The 13,187-nt window shown below is 35.2% G+C and overlaps 1 protein-coding gene across 2 annotated transcripts in view; it reads right to left on the bottom strand.

Moving 5' to 3' along the window:
• LOC142613370 (cleavage and polyadenylation specificity factor subunit 1) overlaps positions 1–13,187 on the bottom strand; it is a 34,127-nt gene that overhangs the window by 11,406 nt on the left and 9,534 nt on the right. For both annotated transcript variants that reach the window (XR_012840275.1, XM_075785695.1), the window contains exons 11-19: positions 12,854–12,982; positions 12,237–12,314; positions 11,160–11,300; positions 10,291–10,385; positions 8,512–8,720; positions 1,676–2,460; positions 537–617; positions 376–441; positions 194–271 (exon numbers count right to left, since the gene is read on the bottom strand). Coding sequence is in view for 1 of the 2 variants with exons in the window: in XM_075785695.1 (XP_075641810.1) it covers positions 194–271; positions 376–441; positions 537–617; positions 1,676–2,460; positions 8,512–8,720; positions 10,291–10,385; positions 11,160–11,300; positions 12,237–12,314; positions 12,854–12,982 (1,662 nt within the window). In the remaining variant the exon portion in view is untranslated. The remainder of the gene's footprint in view (positions 1–193; positions 272–375; positions 442–536; positions 618–1,675; positions 2,461–8,511; positions 8,721–10,290; positions 10,386–11,159; positions 11,301–12,236; positions 12,315–12,853; positions 12,983–13,187) is intronic.

The following is a 13,187-nucleotide window of genomic DNA, read 5'->3' as shown; positions in this document are numbered from 1 at the left end:
AGACATGCTACTTGATAAAGGACTAATTGCAAGCTTAATTTCAGGAGAAAAATTGTCTCCTATCACGTATAGAAAGTACAGGGCATCATCGACAAGTGAGATAACTTACATGCATTATGCATACTCCAGCTTGTAAATATTCAAACATAAGATATATATATATATATATATGAAAAGATAAAATTATACTCACAGGAACTGAAACTATAAGAGGGTATAAATTCTTCTCGGCGAGGTAAGTGACTTGATGCGGAGTGCCTTTTAGTGGAATCTAACCAAAAGATGAAAATTATGTCAATTGCAAAAGTGCTAAATATACATAAATTTGACTTTATATGAACAAAAGTTGATAAAAGGGAAGAAAATATGACACACTTTTTGTACTGGCCAATAGTTGTCATAGCTTGATACTGATGGCAGTTGGCAAATTTTCAAAATACCCTAGAAAGAATAAACATAAAAATACCATATTAGAATGTCTAAAGCTAATTTAGGAAAAAAATCATCCAGAGAAAGGATGTGCAATATTTTCATACCTGTGATGTAACATATATGAGCCCATGATTGCAGTTCACATTGTGAAGAACAGTGAAGGCAACTATAGATCCATCACAAAGCTACGAACAAAAGTAGAACTTAATAAGAAAAATAAAACAATAACACAAAATTTTCACACCAAAAGTAAGAGACAACTAATTTCTTTGTGATCTGAAATCTGTGCAATGACAGAGGAGACAAATTCATAAGCAAATTTTCAGCAATGTCAAATGATATAGCAACATTTATATAGGCAAATACGGTATAATGAAAACTCAATAGCTGACAATTTTCGTTTATTAGTAACAAACGTGGACTATTTTTAAGTTCATTCCTCAAGAAAGTAAGATTTTATACATCTCTCTGTAGATCAGTATCATATTAAAGTGGCCAGAGTTTCAACCCAAAGTTGAATGAATGAGTACCAAGTTTTCTTTTGACATCACAATAAAATACATAGACCTGCTCTAAGTAAATCCAATCACCAAGCACCAAATGATATCCAAAAGTTCACTTTTAAGACTAAAAAAATAACATCAACATTAACAACACATAATCTGAACATTTCTGCATTCTTCTAAACGAACAAGTCCAAACACTGAAAGCGGATAAAAACAGATACAGAAGACAAAACAGCACTTAGATTGCCTCATAGCCTCATTTATATTCTCAAGATTAAATCTTTCCTTCTCCACTCTGTGTGGGATCGGAGTTCTGCTTTTAATACTTTTTCTTTTTTTAATTTTTCAGATATGCTTGATCATTGTCATTTACAAGCTTGATGTACTGCTATCCTTGTACCAGGGTATTTTGATTAATGAACTTTCATTATTTATCAAAAAAACAAATATATAAATAAGCCTAAAGAATAATAATTCTGAAGATAGAATGAAAGGCTTATATGTGAAGAAGTAAAATGATGAGAGACTGAGCATAAATTTCATTAAATAATAAATATCAAATGCTATCTGAAACTTTGAGAAACTATGGTTTAACAACACTCAAGGGATAAATTCACTGAAATTTACCCAAATATCATATTTGTATTATTATCCAATATCTTAACCATGATGCATGTAATCCTTCAAGTTGGCCACAACTATTATCCTCTCAGTAGGAAGAGAACCAGATATCTCACCTGTGGATGAACTCGAAGCCGTTCTCTGAATACCATAAACCACGCTGGTCTTGATCCAGAAAGAAACAAGCCTTGGTGACCACCAATATTCTTGAAAATGGTAATTCTTTGGCATGGTGATTCACTTGATGTCTCCTCCCTTGCATAAGTGTCCAAGGGGACACGCACAAATCTCAAATTTCTAAGCCTAGAAGCACTAATGCTGCTTAGACCACCAGAATTTTGTACAGAAACTGAATTATCAATTTTAGATGTATTTTCTACACCTTCATATAAGTAAGCATGGTAGCAAAGAATTGTTCCGTCAGTCAATATCCCAAAAAGGAAAGGGCGGCTATACTGTCCTGCCCATCTATGCATGGCCAACTCAACAACCTTCATGTTCTGTGAACTTTCTTTCCTGCCTTGGCCAATCACTTCTTCAGAACTTTTGTTTGTCACTTCAACATCTTTGGCTTGCTCTTGCATAAAGGAATCAACAAGGAGGGACTTTCCAGACATAAACTTATCCGCAGAAAAAACACAATTAAAACTAGGCACATCAAAAATTTCAAGTGCACCACTTTCATAACAAACAACACAATATATATCACCCTGATCATGTGGTGCACCATCAGCCCCATCAATGGCCTCACTTATGCCTGTAGAAAGCCATGCATCAGTACTTGTTTTCCGAAGCCACGGCTCAGGTCCTTTGTCATGATACAGTGTACAGGCAGATACTGATTTCTTTAAGATCTCAAAAGAAGATGGAGTGTATATGGAAATCATGCAAGTAGAAGGATCTGCACATGAAAAACGCAACCAGAAAATCAAATAAAATAAAATAAAAATAAAAATAATGTGATCAAGAGCAAAAAGAATGGGAAAAATACAGCAGATGTTTATAAGCTTTGTCCCATAAATGAATGCAGATATAGAAACTTCTAACTTTCCAGGTTTGAACAGCAACCAGGCAGCATTGACACCAGTTCATGGTGTTAATACAACAAAAGTAAACCCCCAACTCAACCAACAAAGGAAGGGGGGAAGGGCAGACCAAAACAAAACAAACAAAAACCCTTAAGTTCAACATGGAATAAGATTATTTCTGATGCATGTCTGACATAAGGACATTTTAACCTAAAGTCAGATTTCTGCAAGTCTTTTTTTTGATAAGTAAGAAGAGAATATTATTAATAAAAGAGAAGCAAGAAAAATACAAGAAGTTCACGGTAGTGAACGAAGGAAAAACAAAAAAAAAAAACAAAAAAGATAGAAGCAGCCCCTAATCTATTCTAATATATGAAAGAAACACCGTAAGGGTAGAGCAATCCGAGAAACCCCAACAATGAGACCAATCAAAGAGAGTCCGTTGGCAAAGCTCTAATAACTGAACCACAATTTTCCCCTCATCCTCAAAAGACCGCCGATTCCGTTCGGTCCAAATGGTTCATAATAAACAGCCTGGAACCAAATTCCGAATATCAGAACTATGCTTCCCAAGCCAATTATACCAACAATAATAATAAGTCTGCCACTAAACCTGGCATGACCCAATCGATCCCAAACAACCGAAGCATATACACCCACAAAGAGTGAGCTATCGGACAAAAAAGTAACAGATGATCCACAAATTCTGCATTACAGCAGCACATACAACAACGATTCGCCAAAGGGCAACCACGGAGCATAAGGTTATCCAAAGTAAGAATCTGACCATGAGCTGCTATCCGCGTGAAAAAAGCCACCCTTTTAGGAACCTTAGCTTTCCAAATGCCCTTCCATGGGAAAGTGGAAGGAGCTGCATTTCGAATCTTATGATAAAAAGACCGAATATTGAATCTCCCATTTCCATTAAGATCCCAATAGAGCCTGTCACACCCTCCACCCCTAAGGATACGGGTTTGGATGAAATGAAGAAGGAAGTAGGAAGTCGCTAACTCCCAATCATTGAATTCCCTATAAAATCTTAAACTCCACACTCTGTCATTATCACCCACTGGAGGGCTCAACACTTCAGAAATACAAGCCTCCTTATTGGCTGAGCACAAAAACAACTGAGGATAAAGAATTTTTAGAGGAATATCCCCAGTCCACTTATCATGCCAAAAAAGAATACGAGAACCATCCCCCACCACAAAAGAGAAATGCTTAGCGAAAGTATCCCACCCTTCACTAATACTCCGCCATAACCCACAACCATGAGCCCTTCTACTAGCTCTAGTGCACCAACCCCCTTTTCCCTCCCCATATTTCATGGCTATGACCCTTCACCATAGATGGGTGGTTTCATGACCAAACCTCCAAAGCCATTTCCCAAGTAGGGCCTGATTAAAAGACGCCAAATTCCGAATTCCCAACCCACCCAACTCACGCGAAAGGCAAACATTTTCCCAAGCCACCAAAGGGTATTTGAAACACTCAACTGACGAACCCCATAAGAAGTTCCTCTAAATGCGTTCCAATCTAGTAGCCACTGCTTTAGGGATAGTAAAAAGGGAAAGGTAATAAGTCGGAAGGCTTGAAAGGGTACTTTTCAGCAAAGTGAGTCTACCACCCTTGGACAAATAAAGCCGCTTCCAGCTAGAAAGCTTCTTTTCCATCCTCTCAAGGATCGGATTCTAAATAGAGGTTGTTTTATACAGGGTTCCCAAAGGCATACCCAAGTAAAGCATAGGCAAACTGCCCACCCTGCATTGAAGAATGTTTGCCAAAGTCTAAATGTTACTCACCTCCCCAATAGGGACAATTTCACTTTTCCCCACATTCACTTTCAAACCAGTAAAAGCTTGAAAACAAGTCATAACCAGCCTAATAGAAAGAATCTGCTCTTTAGAGGCATCATAGAAAAGAATGGTATCATCGGCAAATAATAGATGAGAAATACGGATACCATTGGAGATAGCAGGACCCGCATGAAAACCCTGAATGAAACCTCCTTCCTCCATTTTCTTCAGGACACGACTTAAAACCTCCATGATCAAAAGAAAGAGAAGGGGAGACAAAGGATCACCTTGACTAAGGCCTCTAGAGCTACCAAAGAAACCAACCGGAGAACCATTAACCAAAACTGAGAATTGAATAGTAGTGACACAAGTCTTTATCCATCTCCTCCATCTACCCCCAAAGCCCATCCTTTCCAACAGATAAAACAAAGTGTCCCAATTCACATGATCATATGCTTTCTCAATGTCTAACTTACACACCACCCCCAGAGTGCGACGTTTCAGTCTACTGTCTATGCATTCATTAGCAATAAGCATAGAGTCCAAAATCTATCTGCCACCAACAAAAGAATTTTGTGACTCCGAAATAAGTTTATCTAGCATCCACCTTAATCTATTTGCCAAGACCTTAGACAAAAGCTTATACACACTGCCCACTAAGCTAATAGGCCTAAAATCCTTGATATTCAAAGCATTATTTTTCTTGGGAATCAAAGATAGAAAGGAAGCATTAAGAGACCGCTCAAACTCTGAGCTTCTATGGAAATGATCAAAAAATGCCATGACGTCTATTTCCACTACACTCCAGCATTTTTGAAAAAATGCCATAGTGAAACTATCAAGACCTGGGGCTTTATCACCCCCCATCTCTTGAAGAACCTTTACCACTTCCTACTTAGAAAACTCCCTCCCTAGCTCAAGCCGCTCATCCTCCTCAATACTAACAAACTCTAAACCATCCATAGAGGGGCGCCAAGTATCAAACTCAGTGTATAAACTCTGATAAAAATGGAACACCTTAGCCTGCACCTCTTCTTCATCCTCATAGAGGACACCACCCACCTCTATACCCCGAATATTATTAGTTCTTCTATGGGAGTTAGCTACTCGATGGAAGAAGCGAGTATTACTATCCCCCTCCTTCACAAATAAGATCCGCGACTTTGGTCTCCAAGAAATCTCCTCCAAAGAGGCTAGATGTGCAATCTCGCCTTTAATCCGAATACGATGAGTTTGATCCTCCTATGAAAGACCTAACAAGTCCTCCCTAGCATCCAAACCCAACAATTCAGATAAAAGGCATTTCTTCCTAAAAGCCAGATCCCCAAATTCCTCCTTATTCCACTTTTTCATGTCATCTTTAAGAGCTTTTAATTTACGAGCCAGAATAAAGCTTGGAAACCCCGAAAAGCAATACCCATTCCACCATTGCCGAACCCTCTCAAGTTTCCAACTTAGTAATCCAAAGATTGAATGAAGTGACAGACATCAAAGTCAATGGTCAGACTTCACATCAATTTTATTATGAGTAATAAAATATTTTATTGATGAGAAAGAACTACCTTGTGTATTCATGATTTATATATAAGATAGCCTAAACAATTACAAAATAGATATTACAATAAAAATGAGAGAAAATCTATGAAATCCAAAATAGAAAAGATATTGTTGATACCCCAAAAAATGTGGTCATTTAAACAATGATCTAGTGAAAAACATCATCCACCAGACCACAAAGGTTTCCACATCCTCAAGTGTACACTAATTTCTACGCTCTGTTTGTTTTGGCAATAATGTTTTCAAAAAAATAGTCATTTTCCAAAAAGTATTTTCAATAAAACTATCTTATTTTCCTATGTTTGGTAGCAACCTTAAATGAGTTGAAAAACAATCTACTAACTTCGCTTATTTAGCTTACTGTGAAATAGAATTATTTTCATAAAAAAATAGTGGAAAACAATCTTAAAAAATAAGCCATATTTTTTATTTTGACTAAAGATAGTTTTCCTTTGACTCATTTTTTTCATGCTACCAAACACTAAAAAACACAAAAAACTATCTTTACACAAAGTTTTCCATCAAAACAAAGAAAGCACTAGTGTGTATTTGAGTTCAAAATTGTCAAAAACCCTACATAAAATGATCAGTATATTTCTAGTGTAATTAACACAAGGATTAGAATATTGGTATCGCCTTTCCCTTCAACTTAAGATTTTGAGGTTAGTGGTGATTTACCATGATATCAAAGCAAAACAAGTAGTCATCAGTTAAAGCCTTCTCTCTACTTTGCTTCCCATTTAAAAAGTAAAAAATTCCATGTGTTGGCCCCTTCTATTGAGTGAGTCTCTAAGCCCACAATTGAGAGGGGGTGTAAGAATAATGATTAAGTGATTAATTCCAATGTTGCATGGGTACCGACAAAGGTACAGGTACGGGGATACAGCATTTCTTGAAAAACTAGGATATGACACGTTGAGGATACGGCAATTAATTAACTAATATTTATTTTAGGTATAGTTTATATATTTTTTGGACATAATTTATGTTTATTTTAGATTTCAAAACAAAGTAACAACAACAACAATAAAATGCTTGAAAACATATCTAAAATCAATTTAAAGGTGAATCTAAAGTTAATTGATAAACATAAATTCTTCTTACTATAAAAATAAAATAAAATAAAAATTTAAAACTATATATGGATTTTTTTAAGAATAAAAATTATATATAAGCCTGAAACATAATAAATATAAAAGTATATTAGGCTGATGCTGTGAAATGTTTATATTCAATTTTCAATATCCAATGATGCCATGACGATGGTGCTGTCTTTGAGGATAAATAAATAAATGTACTCCTAGGGTATTTTAACAGACAGCTGGACTTTTATTAACAGTAGTCTACTATTATGGTACTACAACTATCTACTCTTCTAGTTCAAAATACTTTTTAACTTTCCCATTTCAATTTTTAGTCACATTGTCACATCATCACATGGGAAGGCACACAGAATAAGAGATGCACATAAAACAAATCAAAGAAATAGAAGAAAAATAACTAGAGAATGGAAAAATTAAACTACTAGGAAGAAAGGATAGACAAAAGAAGGAGAAGCAGGAGTGGGGAGACAACAATGCGGTGGGGACCTAAGTCAACCTGAGATGACCTGTGGCAATCTATGGAAATCTGCGGCAGTGCCTGTGAGTCACTTATTTCAAGTCAAAATCTCTTTGTTTTCCTCTTCTTTTTTCCCTCCCGTGTCTGGGATGTACCCAGCCATGTCACAACCATGTCCAGGCCATACCCGTGATAAAAAAAAAATAGATAATAAAAAAATGAAAGTATTTTTCATTTGCTGGGTGTGTATCAGATACATTTGCACCTGTACCAGATATGTGTTGGACACGAATAGTTTGGCAATTTTTCTGTATCCGTGCAACCCAGGTTAATTCACCCTTTACTATCAGCTTAAGCTTTTGGGAAATGTGATTGTTTATCAACATAAAGGAACTAAATATATAGAAGCAAATCAACAATGCCATGTTTACTATTCGCTCTGTTTAAAGTCAAGTAACTTCTCCCTGAAGGCCATATTTTGCTTTAGCAAATATACGATTAAGTCCAATTCCCATGGAAACCAACCAAAAATTCGGCCATAGAAACTACATCATAGCAGATTTTTTCATAATCATAATTCATTTGAGCCCACTAAGAGATTTTTCAACTTTCTAACACAAAACTCTACACAGACATTATGATGATAGAGAGAAGCCTTTACAGACCAACATAGCATGCTGCGTAACAATGTGTTGTTACAAAAGCTACACAAACTATAATCACACATATAATAAATTAATCGGGAATTTTAACTGAAACAGTTTCCCCAAAACATTACTTTATTTAATTTGATCTTCAAGAAATCATCAATGAAACACATGAAGAAGAAATTAAATAAAATAAAAAAGATAAGGCAATATCATCGAACATAAAGTGCAAATGCCATGACAAATACTTTTAATAATGAACTTATATTTTATGCTACAAAGATTGGAGCTACACAGAATCATTTAAACATAAAAAGTATTCATCAGTACTGTTACTAAGGACTTGAGACATGACAAAGCATACCTCCAACAAGGAGCCGGATACTTCCATCAGTCATGCATAGTAATACATACGGGTCAGCAATAGAAACAGACAACACTGTGGAACTCTCAGAACCAGATCCAGAACCAGAACCAGATTCAGAGTTTGGAGCTCCAAAGTTTAGCTCTTGAGTCATAAAAGAACCATCTAAAACTCGAGCACCACGTTCAAAGACCTGGACAACTCGACGCCTGGAAGAGGAAAGTAAATGTGAAGCAGAAAATTCAGAGTTCTCCCCATATAAATTCACACCAAAGATCATGTAATTACCCTTAATGAACCAGGAAACAAACCCACACAGTGTGCATGGCAGCAGACTGCAGGCGGAGCAAATAGCAACGCCATTAATTTGATAGTAATTATAAATAAATAAACAATTCTAATAGCACTACAGCACAAGTCAAACCCTTGACATTGTAGAATAGAACGAAGGCAACTTGCAAGCTTTTGATACAACCTTTTTTTTTTACAGTAGCAGTGTAGCACCTCATACGCATGAATACCAACCTACAACCTACACTCACTGTACTACATGGAGTATATGCAAGTCTAGAGAAGGTATCTCATGCATCAAATATATGAATCCTCCGTCTCACAACGTATGGGTCCCACACGGCTGTGGACCTCACACACTATAAAAGAGAATGCATATATCCGATGCATGAGATAATTATTGGTAAGACTGATGGCAAAGTAACTGTAGCACTATAATAATTAGGTCATTGGGTCCCACTTCCTGTAAATCTCTCTTCTTTTTTTCAAACTTAAATTTAAAACGAAGGGGCCATAATCAGTTTCTCTCTCTCTCTCTCTCTCTCTCTCTCTCTCTCTCTCTCCCCATACACACACACATATATTATATATATTAAACTTTTCATTTCCAAATAGTTTCTTTTCATTTATATTTTTTGTGCTAAATTTCAGATTTGACAGATGGCCTATATTAACTTAATTTCCAAAACAGATAATTGCACACCCAAAAAAGAAAAATTGACCGTGTCCTGCATAATTCTAGCTATGCTAAATCTTTTTTTCTCCATAATTTTTTAATAAATTTCATCCAATATCAAATGGAAAAAATTTACATTATACAATTGATCCTGCATATGGCATGGCATTATTGCTAGTTAATCATTTAACAATAAAAAACGATTGGTATAGGCAATCTATCGATCAAGAAATAAAACCATTTTATCACTTTTGAAGCAGGTCATCACATGACAAGATTGGCAACTAACGTCACTGTTTAGAAGATCATTACTGAGAGTTAAATGAAATTCAGCATAACTTGAGATAACAGAACAGTAAAATAAAATAATTGGTATTAACAATAGAACAATTTAAGAAATCAGGGGGAAAAAAGTACAATTCAATATTACAATAGAGAGCAGAATCAATTAACTGAATTACAATGATAGGCATAATCCAGGAGTTAAAAATATGGAACTAGCAAAAATTATGGGGTAAAAATTGAAACGAAACAATTAACTGAATTGCAATTATAGGAATAATCCAGGAGTTAAAAGTACAGAACTATGGACAATAACAAACCAAGTGGCTGAACCAACTACTAAACCCAAAACTCAAAGAAAATTATAAGACACACATTAATGATAGTATGGAACAACATTTGTGCATGTCTGTTTGTGTGTGGGTGAGCATAAAGAGAATCAAACCACAAACCAGGAAGATATGAACAGGTCAGGCAAGATGATCAAATTCCAAAGGATAGAATTACCTAAAAATATTACATACACTCACCTTCCAAATAAATTCCCTGCAGCGACTGTTCTTCCTTGCACAAAATAATCAACACTTTCAGTTACTTCAGTAAGAAGATCAGCTGTTTCAAGTACCTACTAATAAAACAGGCCAACATCATTATAGAGAAACAAATTGTGACATGGACCGCATCTTCTGAAAATTACAAAGTGATACTCCAAATCACACCACCAACCCCCCCCCCCCCAAAAAAAAAAAAGTACTTGTGTGTGTGTGTGTGTGTGTGCGCACCTTTTTTTTTCTGGGAAAAATGGTATGCCTCATAGAGGCAATCAAGAGAAGGGTACAGCTAGCTGACCCATATATTTGTATGTGTGTGTGTGTGAATGTGTTGTGAGCTAAAGCCTGTTCATCAATTTATTCTCTTTTGTTATGATATTAAGATTAACACCCAGATAATTAGAGCTCATTGGCAACAATCCTACGATTTTTTTTCTTAATTAGGCTACTCAGTTCGCTCCAATACCTTATATGGCTTCTTTTATTATTAATGGATCCACTACAAACTACAGCAACATTAAAAATAAAAAACAACCCATACAGTGGGAAGGAGTTTGATATTTAAAAACCGCTCATGTAAACTACAAAACTTCATTTATTGTTAATATGTTAATATGACACTGTTCCACAATAGGGAAAGGGAAAAAAATAAATAAAAAATAAAGTTCTGTGATCATAGGATAACAAAGAACACATGTACAATGCACTCAGACATAAATTATCACAACCACATTCAAAGACAGAGAAACTACAATAAGAAAAAGGCATAGTTCTACCACATAGACAAAATGTATAATTTTCTTGCAAAAACGTTCAACTTCTGTTTAATACAAAGCAAATGAGATTACCATTGTACGAGCCTCAAGACTAATAATCAGATATGCATGATACTCATTCTCGTCAGCAGCCGTTTTAGAAAAATCTGCATTATGACCACGAGCATTCTTGTGGTAGACAGTCCAAATTCCTTTGCAACCTGGTAGTTCAACCTGCATAAAGGGATGGGTATGCATCACCATATGGAAAAGACCAACAGCTTTCAAGCGCACCAATACATCTTATTAAAAAACGCATAAGCATGCCATAAACATATAAACAGTAACACATTAAGACAGTTTCAACTTGTTGATTTTGAGGGTTACTAAACCAAACCAGTTAACAATTCCATATGACCAAAAGTAAATTGATTGCTTGTAAAACAAAGTAATAATCTTGAAACATCATTATTTTAAAAAGAAAACAACATGATTGAAGGTTCCATGGTGGGAACCAAACCCGTTAACAATAATGTCATCCACATGACTAAAAGTAAATTGAGTGCTTGTAAAACAAAGTAATAATCTTCAAACATGATTAATTTAAAAAGACAACAGCATAAGTAAAGGTTCCACGGTGGGAATGAATTTTGTTTGGTTTCCTGATGAAAGCATTATAATCAATCAAAATATGCAACAATTTATCCAGGGAAATTGACAATGTGACATTGACAAAAAGTTCCTTAAAGCACAATAGCCAAGAAATAAGGACACAGCCATATACACAATTATGCTGAAACCCGTTCTAAAATGGATCTGCACATAAATATTACTAATTCTATAAGTTTTACACAGTCATAGTCACAATGACTGCTATAATAATAGGTGAAAGAGTTAAAATAATACAAATAATTTATAGTTTTCACACACACACACACACACACACACACACACACACACACATATATTTTAAAGGCTATTTAATTCTATCAATACAGCTGGTTATGTTTGAACGTGCAATGATTTGCAGTAATCTGATTAACCAAATTGTTTCAGCACTTAATCTTTAAAATGGGGACTCTATAATTCATCAATAACAAGCAGCAAGACATAAAATTCCTAAATCTTATATCAAGGAAAACATAATAGAAATTCAGAGAAGGGGCAAACCTCGGTAATCATTTCTGGGCGAATTGACTGTCGAAGAACACAGAGAGCACCATTCTTTCCATGACCAGAACAGCACACCTGAAAATTTATCTAAGGTAAATATAAACTTCCAAATAGTAAGACCAGAAATGATAAAAAGTTCTTGCGCTTTAGACCAATTATCATTTGAAAAAATCCATGAACAAATAAAAGACTTTTCCTTTTTCTCTCTGTTCCTCTTTTCCTTTTTTTTTTTTTTAATCTATTTGTTGCTAGGTTGAAGCCTTGTCAAGCAATAAAACCAAGAGAACAAATTCCACAAAAGAAGCACAGCTAAACTTCATCTTTTTAGTTTTCTTTTGCTTGCTAAGATTTGGATATAAACCTACCCTACACAATCCAACCCAACCCCAGCTGTTACCACTTAAGCCAAAGTCCAAGTGAATAAAAAGTAGTTGTAAAACATGCTAAAATTCAATGCCCACAAGGCATGATTCTTCTTCTACCACTCCTCTTATTCATTTATATTATCAATTTATCATGTCTTTTATTTATTTATTATTTATCATTTGTGTAAGGGCCTGTACCACATCAATCATCCAAAGGGCAGAAGTTGTGACCTAACTCACAAAACTGACCAGTTCATAGTTACTTTGTTTGGCAAGTCCAGTTGCATTTGCGTCTGCATTCATCCTTAAACCATATGAGAAGTCCTTCAAGGGACCAACATTAATCAATGAATCCCTCACAGCAAACGAGAAGGTTTTCTGCAGGCATTACGGAAAAGAAATCATTACATAATATTATATGTATATATCCAAGTATTTAATTAAAATTGCAATTGAGTTGTGAAAATGAAAGTATTTGCAATCTACAACCAACAATTTATCAATCCAACTAGACAAATATAAATTAAGCACTATTAATCAAAATTCTAAAAATTCTGGAATAAAAAAAAAAATCCTAGAAATT

The sequence above is a fragment of the Castanea sativa genome, chromosome 10 (genome assembly GCF_040712315.1).
Source record: "Castanea sativa cultivar Marrone di Chiusa Pesio chromosome 10, ASM4071231v1".
Lineage (NCBI taxonomy): Eukaryota > Viridiplantae > Streptophyta > Magnoliopsida > Fagales > Fagaceae > Castanea > Castanea sativa.
Note: the sequence above shows the minus strand (reverse complement) of the source record. Positions and strands in the feature narration are given on the sequence as shown.